The sequence below is a fragment of the Stegodyphus dumicola genome, chromosome 6 (genome assembly GCF_044657685.1).
Source record: "Stegodyphus dumicola isolate Sdum_Otavi_A_Nest chromosome 6, ASM4465768v1".
In the NCBI taxonomy this organism is placed as follows: Eukaryota; Metazoa; Arthropoda; class Arachnida; order Araneae; family Eresidae; genus Stegodyphus; species Stegodyphus dumicola.
The window spans coordinates 198918993-198934157 of NC_140773.1; the positions used below are offsets into that span (position 1 = coordinate 198918993).

General features: G+C 30.5%; 1 protein-coding gene across 2 annotated transcripts in view; it reads left to right on the forward strand.

Annotated features, from left to right (window-relative positions):
- The window catches only part of LOC118181831 (uncharacterized), a 118091-nt gene that overhangs the window by 42905 nt on the left and 60021 nt on the right, over window positions 1-15165 (forward strand). For both annotated transcript variants that reach the window (XR_015041803.1, XM_035351033.2), the window contains exons 13-17: window positions 7189-7289; window positions 8966-9004; window positions 11681-11808; window positions 11913-11983; window positions 15085-15149. Coding sequence is in view for 1 of the 2 variants with exons in the window: in XM_035351033.2 (XP_035206924.1) it covers window positions 7189-7289; window positions 8966-9004; window positions 11681-11808; window positions 11913-11983; window positions 15085-15149 (404 nt within the window). In the remaining variant the exon portion in view is untranslated. The remainder of the gene's footprint in view (window positions 1-7188; window positions 7290-8965; window positions 9005-11680; window positions 11809-11912; window positions 11984-15084; window positions 15150-15165) is intronic.

Here is a 15165-nt window from a genome sequence, read left to right on the forward strand (position 1 = left end):
AGAAATTAATTAATACTAGATAATTTAGGATATTTAGTTGTAGTTGAAGAAAGCGGTACAGTAGAATTGCAAGCCTTCTCCGAAAATAAAATTTGCAATTAATACTTTTTCTTTTACTTAATATCATCAGCGTTTATTTTTTTCATATATACAGATACTAACCCAACTAAGGACTTAGATACAGAGTGTTTTTTTAAAACAACCATACAGAAGAAGCCATACAGAAGAAATTAATTAATACTAGATAATTTAGGATATTTAGTTGTAGTTGAAGAAAGCGGTACAGTTGAATTGCAAGCGTTTTCCCAAAATAAAATTTGCAATTAATATTTTTTCTTTTACTTAATATCATCAGCGTTTATTTTTTTCATATATACAGATACTAACCCAACTAAGGACTTTGATACAGAGTGTTTTTTTAAAACAACCATACAGAAGAAGCCGTACAGAAGAAATTAATTAATACTAGATAATTTAGGATATTTAGTTGTAGTTGAAGAAAGCGGTACAGTAGAATTGCAAGCCTTCTCCCAAAATAAAATTTGCGATTAATACTTTTTCTTTTACTTAATATCATCAGCGTTTATTTTTTTCATATATACAGATACTAACCCAACTAAAGACTTAGATACAGAGTGTTTTTTTAAAACAACCATATAGAAGAAGCCATACCGAAGAAATTAATTAATATTAGATAATTTAGGATATTTAGTTGTAGTTGAAGAAAGCGGTACAGTAGAATTGCAAGCCTTCTCCCAAAATAAAATTTGCAATTAATACTTTTTCTTTTACTTAATATCATCAGCGTTTATTTTTTTCATATATACAGATACTAACCCAACTAAGGACTTTGATACAGAGTGTTTTTTTAAAACAACCATACAGAAGAAGCCGTACAGAAGAAATTAATTAATACTAGATAATTTAGGATATTTAGTTGTAGTTGAAGAAAGCGGTACAGTAGAATTGCAAGCCTTCTCCCAAAATAAAATTTGCGATTAATATTTTTTCTTTTACTTAATATCATCAGCGTTTATTTTTTTCATATATACAGATACTAACCCAACTAAGGACTTTGATACAGAGTGTTTTTTTAAAACAACCATATAGAAGAAGCCATACAGAAGAAATTAATTAATACTAGATAATTTAGGATATTTAGTTGTAGTTGAAGAAAGCGGTACAGTAGAATTGCAAGCCTTCTCCGAAAATAAAATTTGCAATTAATACTTTTTCTTTTACTTAATATCATCAGCGTTTATTTTTTTCATATATACAGATACTAACCCAACTAAGGACTTAGATACAGAGTGTTTTTTTAAAACAACCATACAGAAGAAGCCATACAGAAGAAATTAATTAATACTAGATAATTTAGGATATTTAGTTGTAGTTGAAGAAAGCGGTACAGTTGAATTGCAAGCGTTTTCCCAAAATAAAATTTGCAATTAATATTTTTTCTTTTACTTAATATCATCAGCGTTTATTTTTTTCATATATACAGATACTAACCCAACTAAGGACTTTGATACAGAGTGTTTTTTTAAAACAACCATACAGAAGAAGCCGTACAGAAGAAATTAATTAATACTAGATAATTTAGGATATTTAGTTGTAGTTGAAGAAAGCGGTACAGTAGAATTGCAAGCCTTCTCCCAAAATAAAATTTGCGATTAATACTTTTTCTTTTACTTAATATCATCAGCGTTTATTTTTTTCATATATACAGATACTAACCCAACTAAAGACTTAGATACAGAGTGTTTTTTTAAAACAACCATATAGAAGAAGCCATACCGAAGAAATTAATTAATATTAGATAATTTAGGATATTTAGTTGTAGTTGAAGAAAGCGGTACAGTAGAATTGCAAGCCTTCTCCCAAAATAAAATTTGCAATTAATACTTTTTCTTTTACTTAATATCATCAGCGTTTATTTTTTTCATATATACAGATACTAACCCAACTAAGGACTTTGATACAGAGTGTTTTTTTAAAACAACCATACAGAAGAAGCCGTACAGAAGAAATTAATTAATACTAGATAATTTAGGATATTTAGTTGTAGTTGAAGAAAGCGGTACAGTAGAATTGCAAGCGTTTTCCCAAAATAAAATTTGCAATTAATATTTTTTCTTTTACTTAATATCATCAGCGTTTATTTTTTTCATATATACAGATACTAACCCAACTAAGGACTTTGATACAGAGTGTTTTTTTAAAACAACCATACAGAAGAAGCCGTACAGAAGAAATTAATTAATACTAGATAATTTAGGATATATAGTTGTAGTTGAAGAAAGCGGTACAGTAGAATTGCAAGCCTTCTCCCAAAATAAAATTTGCGATTAATATTTTTTCTTTTACTTAATATCATCAGCGTTTATTTTTTTCATATATACAGATACTAACCCAACTAAGGACTTAGATACAGAGTGTTTTTTTAAAACAACCATACAGAAGAAGCCGTACAGAAGAAATTAATTAATACTAGATAATTTAGGATATTTAGTTGTAGTTGAAGAAAGCGGTACAGTAGAATTGCAAGCCTTCTCCCAAAATAAAATTTGCAATTAATACTTTTTCTTTTACTTAATATCATCAGCGTTTATTTTTTTCATATATACAGATACTAACCCAACTAAGGACTTAGATACAGAGTGTTTTTTTAAAACAACCATACAGAAGAAGCCATACAGAAGAAATTAATTAATACTAGATAATTTAGGATATTTAGTTGTAGTTGAAGAAAGCGGTACAGTTGAATTGCAAGCCTTTTCCCAAAATAAAATTTGCAATTAATATTTTTTCTTTTACTTAATATCATCAGCGTTTATTTTTTTCATATATACAGATACTAACCCAACTAAGGACTTTGATACAGAGTGTTTTTTTAAAACAACCATACAGAAGAAATTAATTAATACTAGATAATTTAGGATATTTAGTTGTAGTTGAAGAAAGCGGTACAGTAGAATTGCAAGCCTTCTCCCAAAATAAAATTTGCGATTAATACTTTTTCTTTTACTTAATATCATCAGCGTTTATTTTTTTCATATATACAGATACTAACCCAACTAAGGACTTAGATACAGAGTGTTTTTTTAAAACAACCATATAGAAGAAGCCATACAGAAGAAATTAATTAATACTAGATAATTTAGGATATTTAGTTGTAGTTGAAGAAAGCGGTACAGTAGAATTGCAAGCCTTCTCCCAAAATAAAATTTGCAATTAATACTTTTTCTTTTACTTAATATCATCAGCGTTTATTTTTTTCATATATACAGATACTAACCCAACTAAGGACTTTGATACAGAGTGTTTTTTTAAAACAACCATACAGAAGAAGCCGTACAGAAGAAATTAATTAATACTAGATAATTTAGGATATTTAGTTGTAGTTGAAGAAAGCGGTACAGTAGAATTGCAAGCCTTCTCCCAAAATAAAATTTGCAATTAATACTTTTTCTTTTACTTAATATCATCAGCGTTTATTTTTTTCATATATACAGATACTAACCCAACTAAGGACTTAGATACAGAGTGTTTTTTTAAAACAACCATACAGAAGAAGCCATACAGAAGAAATTAATTAATACTAGATAATTTAGGATATTTAGTTGTAGTTGAAGAAAGCGGTACAGTTGAATTGCAAGCCTTTTCCCAAAATAAAATTTGCAATTAATATTTTTTCTTTTACTTAATATCATCAGCGTTTATTTTTTCATATATACAGATACTAACCCAACTAAGGACTTTGATACAGAGTGTTTTTTTAAAACAACCATACAGAAGAAGCCGTACAGAAGAAATTAATTAATACTAGATAATTTAGGATATTTAGTTGTAGTTGAAGAAAGCGGTACAGTAGAATTGCAAGCCTTCTCCCAAAATAAAATTTGCGATTAATACTTTTTCTTTTACTTAATATCATCAGCGTTTATTTTTTTTCATATATACAGATACTAACCCAACTAAGGACTTAGATACAGAGTGTTTTTTTAAAACAACCATATAGAAGAAGCCATACAGAAGAAATTAATTAATACTAGATAATTTAGGATATTTAGTTGTAGTTGAAGAAAGCGGTACAATAGAATTGCAAGCCTTCTCCCAAAATAAAATTTGCAATTAATACTTTTTCTTTTACTTAATATCATCAGCGTTTATTTTTTTCATATATACAGATACTAACCCAACTAAGGACTTAGATACAGAGTGTTTTTTTAAAACAACCATACAGAAGAAGCCATACAGAAGAAATTAATTAATACTAGATAATTTAGGATATTTAGTTGTAGTTGAAGAAAGCGGTACAGTAGAATTGCAAGCTTTTGCCTAAAATAAAATTTGCAATTAATACTTTTTCTTTTACTTAATATCATCAGCGTTTATTTTTTTCATATATACAGATACTAACCCAACTAAGGACTTAGATACAGAGTGTTTTTTTAAAACAACTATACAGAAGAAGCCATGCAGAAGAAATTAATTAATACTAGATAATTTAGGATATTTAGTTGTAGTTGAAGAAAGCGGTACAGTTGAATTGCAAGCCTTTTCCCAAAATAAAATTTGCAATTAATATTTTTTCTTTTACTTAATATCATCAGCGTTTATTTTTTTCATATATACAGATACTAACCCAACTAAGGACTTAGATACAGAGTGTTTTTTTAAGACAACCATACAGAAGAAGCCATACAGAAGAAATTAATTAATACTAGATAATTTAGGATATTTAGTTGTAGTTGAAGAAAGCGGTACAGTTGAATTGCAAGCCTTCTCCCAAAATAAAATTTGCGATTAATACTTTTTCTTTTACTTAATATCATCAGCGTTTATTTTTTTCATATATACAGATACTAACCCAACTAAGGACTTAGATACAGAGTGTTTTTTTAAAACAACCATACAGAAGAAGCCATACAGAAGAAATTAATTAATACTAGATAATTTAGGATATTTAGTTGTAGTTGAAGAAAGCGGTACAGTTGAATTGCAAGCGTTTTCCCAAAATAAAATTTGCAATTAATATTTTTTCTTTTACTTAATATCATCAGCGTTTATTTTTTTCATATAGACAAATACTAACCCAACTAAGGACTTAGATACAGAGTGTTTTTTTAAAACAACCATACAGAAGAAATTAATTAATACTAGATAATTGAGGATATTTATTTGTAGTTGAAGAAAGCGGTACAGTTGAATTGCAAGCCTTCTCCCAAAATAAAATTTGCAATTAATACTTTTTCCTTTACTTAATATCATCAGGGTTTATTTTTTTCATATATACAGATACTCACCCAACTAAGGACTTAGATACAGAGTGTTTTTTTTAAACAACCATACAGAAGAAGCGTGTTTTTACTTTAGTTTATAGACAAGATGATCTCGTAAATCCTTGCTGAGTTGTTAAAAATTGAAGTGTCGTTTAAGAGACCTACGACAAAATTTTACGACGATAACATTTTGCAGGTTGCCAGGCTCAACTTCGCCCATGGTATTATTTCAATAGCCTTTATGATAGGCACGACACCAACAGCGACAAGATGATAGTACGGTAAACAACTTTATGCATATTTGCTATAACAAATATATGCATATTACTATATCATATGCACATTGCTATAACAAGCATATGCAAATTTCTTTGCATGTTGCTATGACCTAATACTTGTAATAGGGAGACCGGAAAGTAATGTCGCTTTCTTACATTAAATTCATACGAATAAATTTTAACATGTTTTTTTTTAAATCAATAATGTAATCACCCTCGTTATCAACAACCTTTTGCCATCTAGTGTGCAGATTTGCACACCCCGGACCGATATTGGTTTTTTAGTAAAATATCTCAAGATGGCATTTTGGACATCATTCAAATTTTAAACTTTTTTGGCACTAAGAAAGTGTTGTAGGGATCGGAATAAATGGAAATCCGAATGTACGATATCAGGCGAGTATGGTGGTTGATGCAGCACCTACTATCCCAATTCATTCATTTTTTCCAGTGTCCGTCTTGCACAGTGCGGTCTTGCATTGTCGTGTTGCAGAATGATGCCTTTTCTATTGACAATCGCCCGATATTTTTCGATTAAAGATTGGTTCACTCGATCCAATTGTTCACAATAAAGATCTGCGTTAACAGTTTGTCCAGGTTTCAGCAATTCAAAATGAACAATTTGCGAATACTCCACCAAACACACAGAAACTCCTTTTTGGGATGTAAACCCTTTGTAACCCTTATTAAAACTGCCTTTTGCGTTTTGGATTATCATATAGAACCCATTTTTCGTCTCCAGTAATCAAATGATCAAAAAACCGTTTTGTATGGTGCCGTTGAAGCAATACGTTGCATGTGATGGATCGGTTGGCTTTCTTCTCTTCGGACAGATTATGAGGGACACAAACACCTGCTTTGCTTATTTTTCCATTCTGCTTTAAATGTTTTTGGATGGTCGACCAAAGTTGGTTAAGAATGTTTGACATGGATTTGCTTCCACTTCTGCCCTTAGCATGTTGTTGTCCACATGCGCATAAACGACATTACTTTCCGATCTCCCTATTAAATTAATAATTATATATTTTAAAATTAGAATGAGATCCTTAGTGTAATGAATTAACCTTCCGAGCAATTCTGATTTTCTTTTGCAAAACGTTGACCCATCACCTTCGAATCCAGGCGGATGGTTGAATAGTTGTGTTTTTGTGATTTTCCCTATGTATAACTAAGTGCGATCCAGGTAAGCTCTTAAGCAGGTAGACTTGGAGACTTTACTATATTCAAATAACCTAACGTAAGTCAACCTTTAAAAAGTTAAAAGTATTGAGTTGATATTACTGGTTATTTAAGACGGATGTGTCATTACATGCAGTTCAATGATTCATATGGATGGAAGATTTAAAATATTATTTTAGAGGCTTTATCTCAAAGTTCGAAATTAGCTCCATTACTTAAAACTAATTCAGCGTACTGCGATATTGTAACATAGAAAAGGAAATAACCTTTCAAATTAATAAAAAAGTTTAATAGATTTGAAGTTAAAGGGAAATACTCACACTATTAACATATTATATTTCGCAGATTCACATTTTTAGTTTCCGAATGAATAGTCATATTTCTGAATATAAATATCAGTATTTTTTGCTTATAACTATTTTTGAAGTTTTATTTATCGTTTTCAGTTTATAGTTCCAAATGGTATTGTTGTGACAACATCTGCTTATGCAGCTTTTATTACCAAAGATATTTTGAAAGAAATTAAGAATTTAGAAGATGTATTATAGTAAGTATAACATTCTTCGTAAAATATTTGAATGTTGTTAATGTAATGCCTTTTATCGTAACACACTTTTAATTCTCTTAATATTTAAGAGCGTTTGAAATAAATATTATTTTCTACCTAGAAGTGCATAAAGAATCGAAGTCTTTTGAAGAACATGTTTGTATATGCAGAATCCGAAAACAAAATGCTGTAGTTAAATGATGAGGATTATGTTTTAAAAATGTATTAAATGGCCTTATATTGGTATTCTCAAAATATAAATATATTGCAGGATGAAACAGAACTTCAGATAATTATTCTTATTTCTGAGTTATTTATTTTAGTCACAACTGCGCATAAAAGAGCATTGCGCACAAACACCACCTATTTTCATCTAGGGAACCAATTAATTGACTTTACAGTACAGGAATCAGTACATACAAGAGTGCGTTCAATATCCCGTATTCTGGACATGCCAATAACGACATCTTTTCTGATGAATACCACCTTTACTTACAGCTTATTGGCTGTCGAATCCATGTTTAAAGGCATCGAAGAGAACAAACTTTGGAAGGTTGGGCATTCATCATCGGTGATTGGCTCAGCATGTGGATGATATAAGATGCCATTTTAAACACATCCTGTTCATTTCTACCCCGTACATGCAGTGCACCGAGCATCCATTGCTACACTGATGAGATTTTAATGCGCGTGGCTGTGCCATGTGTTTGGTATGTCCGTCGACCCAAGTTTTAACAGGATAGTGCGAAACCCTATGTTGTCCAAGCTGCTCTATGTTTCTTGAATCATGTTGCATTCATATGTCTTACCAGCTGAAAACATCCTGTCAGCGTTTGCAGAGAGACTGACTCAACATCATTTGCTACTTAATACGACGAATGAAGATGAACTCTGGCCGCATTAACTGCAGTGCTCGTAATTACCATCCAAAAATCTGTCCGATTCCATGTCAGCCATATAACAGCTGTTATTATTTAAAGAGGAGGAAGAATGGTACGATGATTTCTGAATGTTCTATATCTCAGACTTACTTAGAATTATTTCATCCTTTCGTGATAAAATATTGTGAAATATATATGATTGCACTAACTGCATTTTTTATGGTGTAGCAATTTTTTATGGTGTAGCAATAAATATCCATCAGCGTATAACAAAAATTTATATTTCTAGTTAAGAGAGAGTAAATTAAAAAAATAATAGTAAGGTATGTATTAGCAGACATTTGACAAAAGCAGTTTTGAAATGTGCGTCATTGTTTAGGGTTTAGCTGTTTATATATAAGTATGATGATACCTATCACAATGTACTAATATTACATCTATACTGTATATTTATTTTATATGACGTCTTCAGTAAATAATAAAATTAAGAATAAAAATGTAATTTTCATGAATTTTTATAATGCGTTTTGCAGCTTAGAGATAGTAATAAATGCTAAAATGAATAATCTAAATATGTGGTAATACATGTAACGATAAGAATGATATTTTTAAACGTTTGGACCATACGTCTTTCTACGAAACGTTTCTACTTTTGCATAACTTATTCGTATCTCATACCGTTTCTGTCTTAGAATTCTTTAACATTTAGACTAAAATTTTTCGCTTCGTAATATATTTTCATTACATATTATGTATGCAATAGCAGCCACATAATTGTTTGTTTCTTTTTAATAGTGGTAGAACATCAGGAGATACTAAAAAAGCTTGTCAAAGGTAAGGCAGCAATTGTAAGATCTATCTCTTCTTTTCCACATACACTAATTTAGAAATGTGGAATAAGAAAATCCTACACAATTACTGAAGATAGTATGCTGATAAATTTATTAGAAGTAATTTATGTATGCCCTCCAGGTTCAGGATATTTGTCAAAATCATGAAAATTTAATTTTATTATGAAATGTTCTATAGTCCATGCCTATCAGTTTTGACAGATAATAAGTTTCATCAGCAAATTAGATAAATGAAACTTCCAACAATTTATATCCTTTTTAATTTAAACTCGAAAGTTTCAATAAATAAATTTGTTGTTAAAGAATTGAAGTTAACATATTTTAGGAAAAAAATGAATAAAATTCATTTTTATTTGAACTGATATTCATTTGCAGATTGTCAGTGACATTAAACACTTCTAATCCAAGAATTTCTAACTAGATCGTGATTAGACTGTGTTACTGTTTTTGCGTTTTAAATTGTTGTCAGGCTTTAAAATAAATTAATAACGATTCATAGGCAACATTGTCTTCTTTAAAAACTACATCATTCGCACAATCCCTTATTTCTACGAAAGAAGGAGTTCTATGTGCAGAAAAATATCATGAAACTATCATGTATCTTTCTTTCTCTGGGCTTTTCCCATGACGTATAATATTGTGGGTTAGGTCTAGAACTTGCAAATCATCTAATACATTGGATGTTATCACTTCTAAATGGAAAGTTAGATTCATATGTGAAAACATCTGGTGTCAGTTTGAGGTGATAATTTCAAATGCTTATTGGTTCTGTTGTTCTTCGATTATTGGCAGAAATACTACTTTATAATAACTGTCCACCAAGGTTTAGCTGCTTTCGCAGTGCAGGAAATTTTGGATTGACATTTTGTGACAGTTAGATTTTTCTTATTATCAATCACTATCGTATCTGAGAGTGATAACGTTTGGTCGAACATTTCAAGAAGCAATCTTTATTTTACTTTCAACGCGATCTTGCCTTCTTGCCACGATGAATTTCGTGGTTTGTTCTGATGTTACTTATCAGACAAGTGAGATAAGTCATACAACACAGTTCTGTGGTGAAGATTTCGAGAATATCTTTATGCTTATGCCTCGCGTTTCCTGTCTGGATAATATCCACCAGCGGCAGAGTGGAAAAATCGCTGAACACTTCTAGTTTGGCCAGGGGTTCGATTCCAAGGGAACGGGCTGGCTGCATTGTCCTCATATATAATTTGTATACAATTCAGTTTTCCTTAGACAGCTCTCCACGAAGGAATCCCTTAGGCAGATAACTCACTTTTAGGTTTATTGAGGGAAATTAAAATGCGAGATTGTATTCACAAATACAAAGTAGTATAAACTCAGATAAAACCACCAAAGAGTTTTTAACTTCATATTTATACGACACGATTAGTACCATATTACCAAAAATGCGTGCCATGATTAATAAATACTATAATGTACACTCTGCGCACACAGAACAAAAGCAATGAGTGCCCATTGACGAAATTGGACTTGCGTTTTTTATACCTCGAAGGTGCTACTTAGTAGATATATTAGATTTATATTTTTCTAATATAGGTATCTTGACACAAAATCAGACTTTTTCTGAAATGACGTACCAATTTTTCTCTGTATTTCGATTCTACGAATGAAATTGATTCTAAATTTTAAATTTGTAAAATTTGGGGAGAAATTAAATAAAGAATTTAAAAATTTATCTTGGCATACTTTTTTCAGTTTGCACCAAGAAGAACCTTGGCGAAATTCTTAATTTATAGTAGCCCATTTCCCTTTCATTGTGCTCCATCGGAAGAAAGGTGCATCGTTCATTACTTCGACTAATTTTAACGAAGTACACAAACCACATTTGGCAATATTTATAGCTTTTAACAAATATCTCATACTTCAAAACTCACCAATACATAAATTTCCGTATATCTTGAGAAATTTTGAAAAAATGGACTCTATATTTTGAAGACTTGCCTAGAAATACATCTACTTCAAGGTGATGGTAAAAAAATTATAGATATATAATTAAAAAATTATTTTCGAAAATTTATAAAAATTACAAAAAATACAAATTTTTAAAATAAATCAGAAAATATCTGCGAATTTTATTTGGATTGAATCTAAATTTCGAATTGGGAAAGAAGGAATCATGGAAGTGTAATTAAAAAAAACGAGATATTAATAAATATATACCAAATTCAATTAACACTCAGGAACTAAAGTTTTGAGAGCTATATTTTAGAAACTGCATCAGCAATTTTTATAAAAATTGACATTTTGACATAATTTGAGTCATAGAATAGAAATATAGAAAAATATCGTTATTTCGTTGCACGTCCCATAAAACGTTCATTTTTGTGTCCAAATACCTATGTTAGAACAGTGCTATATATAAATCTAATATATATCCGTAAATGAAAAAAAATTCAATTCATCATGGAAACACAGAATTAAATTTGTTTTCGTGTTATTTAAAATTAATTTTACTTTTCATGCTTCTTAAATACTTCGCATATTTTGCTACAATAAAATAATTTTATTCAATAATTCTATTGGAAATATATTCTTAAAATGAATGAATACGTCTTAATCAATTAATTTATTTCCAAGATTATCAAATAAATTGCTTTGCACAATTCACTGATACGTAAATACTTTTTTTAAGGGTGATTGATGAAGTTGTCAAGACTAATATACCAGATACATTACTCCAAGCCATTGTGAAGACTCTTCAGAAAGTTTTTCAAGATAATATGCACACTCTGAAATTTGCAGTGCGATCGTCTGCTACTGGTACCATTTAGCTGATTTTACGTTTTGAATAATATTATGAATAACACTTTATGCAAATTAAATTTGACACTACACAAATTAGAATTTTTCTCCAAATTTTGCAGGGGAGGATACGGAGCAAATGTCAGCAGCTGGTCAAATGGAAACATTCCTTGGAGTAACTGGATTGAAAGAGGTAAAAGTTTGATTTCTGTATTAGAAATGAGCATAAAGCTTCAGAAAATAGTTAATGTTAAATGTTCTGAAAGTTTTTATAGTCAGTGAAATATTTATTCAGTTTTATATTTAATCACATTATACAAACGTCTGCGTAACAATGCGTTTGTATGCCTTATTTTAAGTAGCACCAAATAGGTAAAGGTTCAGGTAAGGTTTGAAAATGAAACTATAGCATCTCGTTCAAATGCATTTGCAACATAATAAAAAAAAATCTGAAATGTTTCAGATTTTAATTTACGTCCAAAGGGGCGTTTTTTTTTTAACGTTTTGTGTGTTACCTTTATTTATTAAATATCATGTTCTTTGCACTTAAACCTTAAAATTTAGTTCAATAGAATTGTCGCAATGTAATTTTAAAATGAACATATCTTTAGAATTTCCGATACACAGTTCGACGCGATGGAGATAAAAAGGTTTTTTTTCCCGTAGAGCGTTGCCATTGCTCGCTTTTAAATCGTTGAGTTTGTTACTCAAAAATTCGTCAAAGTTTTACGAAATATGAAAGCGGTAATAAAACAAATTCTAAATTTCAAATTTGGGATTTCAGATGCCTATATTCGCAGTAGGATTACGTCATTCACAATTGGATGGCTCTAGATACCGTTGTTTTATCACAGTGCGAGAAATATACATACATTTATGCAGATTTTTCATTATTTAATTTTTTCAAATATAATGCAGGATTCTAACATTTCGTGGCAACAGTTTAAAAAATGAACTGACATTTATAGGAGCCCGACGCAAAATGCCAAAACGAAGGGACTCAAATCCCTTTGGACTAAAAATAGTTGCTGTTTTTCTACAGTCGCAATACAGTTTCTCCAGACTGTTAGGCAATTTTAACTTGTTTTGATTAGGCCAATTTAACAAGAGAAATTTTTACCAAACGAAGTCAAAATAATGATTTATGTGAATAAGAAAAATCTTTCAATCACTCACCAGTTGTGATGCATTTTTGAAAACTACAATGACTTTAAGTTCGAATGTGTCGCTATGTTATGATGAAGAGCGTGTAATGTTTGAAATTTTTCACGACTGCAAACTGTGACCAAACCTTTAATAGACATAAAAAGGTTTCTCGTTATGTCTGAGAATACAATAGAAAACTTGGAAAATGGTTTGAAAGACCCTTTATTGTAAACTAAAATGGATGAAGAGAAGGAGCATCTGGTGCTTACAAATCCCCCAGCGACGATATTTCAAAATAGAATTCAAATGTAAAGGTAACTTTTCTATACTTATAGCCAGAGCCTTACGCAGAGTAATTTATCGCGAAGGTGGTTCGGACTGTACCAGTGTGAATTTAACTTCAGACGGGAACTCTTATCATAGAATAACAAAACTAGTAACGTGGTTTTCAAGGGGCGGAACACGCTCTGTCTTGAATGATCTCAAACCCCATTTATGTACACTCGAACTAATTTGCATTCTGGCGAGAAAAAGGAAAGAGAGAAGTGACAGTAAAGATTTAAAATATAAAATAACTGGTTATTTAAACTAAAAGGAAACCTCACATATGTTTGTGCGTAAATTATTAAAGCAATCCTAACTGAAGTACAGTATGCACGTCTGCAAGCTATTCGCTATATTTCTTTTTTAATGGGCCCAGCAGCAGCCGAGCGGTAAAGTCACTGAACACCGGTAATTAGGTCCGAGGTTCGAATCCCGCGAACGGGCTGGCTGCATGGGCGCCTTCGTGGTTTTCTCCCTGTGTGACGTATATACGAGCCAGTTTCCCTCAGAGAGTCTTCCACGAATGCATACCTCCTCTTAGGCAGATAGCCCTTGAGGCTTTGTCGTAATAACATAAACCAAACCATTTTTAATGATGGAACACATTCTTCCTTACTTCAAAAATCAATGGCAAAAGACCTCTGATTCCTTGGTTTGAGAATCGATGGTTTAAGACCATATTTCCCCATTTGATTGGAAGCGTTATCTCGCTTAATATTAAAAAAAAAATGTTGTATTTTTACTGGATGTTCGAAAGTTCAACGCTTGCAGCATATTCATAGTATCTACAATCTTGCTAAGACAGGATTGTCTTCAATAACTGTCTTTCTGTATCATTACATAAATAGATTTTCATTTTATTGGGGTTAGACCTGATTTTTTTAGCTGTTATCAACACTTTAAAACAAATGTTCATGCTATTTTCTATTAAAGGCTTTTAAATATCTCTATAATTAAAATTCAAATAAAGACGAAAACCTGAATATTTTTTGTCGCTGTTTAACACATATTAACCAATAGTCACATAAGTAATAAACTTATTAATAAACTTTAAAGTTCTGATCGAATGATACAGAGAGATTGCATTCAGTGTGTTTCCTATTTATATTATAAGGACGAGTTATTTAAACCAATTTAAGGAAAAGTTACTTAAACCAATCGACTTCTTTAGCTAGTTCTGTGCAATAATTGAGCCACAGAACTCCAGTTATGTGGAATTTAGATAACTCTAGTTATCGGACTTCAGATATTCAAAAGCATAATTACTTGGAATTTAGAAATCTGAAACTCCAATTTATTGGATCGTTTGTTTTCTTTCTATGCCAAGTAAAATTAAGCATGTTGTTAAATAACAGAAAATATGTTCATTTTAAATTTTCGGGCAGATAAAAAGTTTAAGGAATGTTCTACAGATAGACAAATTCTTGCTGTTAAGTGATCACAGAAAAAATAACGTTTACATTCAAAGGTATATAATAATAAGTGGCATTGTGTATACAGAGGGCTTACGTGGGTGATTATTATGGAAATTCTCAGCATAACGGCTGTATTAATTGATACCTATAGTCATATTTTATATTTACAATAGCAACATGTAAAAGTATATGCAGCGGGACTTTTATTAAAGCCACAGAAATGTAATCAGCAAATTAAGCTCTTTTAATAAATAAAATATTTATTTGAATTAACTGTATTCATTTATTAAAAATATTAATATTTTGTAGAATAAGTGCAGTGCTTTGAACGGAAAATGCTAATGCTAAAAATAATGAAGACAGATTATGCAAAATGTATCAAAATTGATAAATTAATATTTATTTTAAGATTCTTTCTGCTGTGAAGAAATGTTGGGCATCCCAATTTAGTTTCATCGCAGTGCACTACAAAAGGTAAAAAATCATTGAT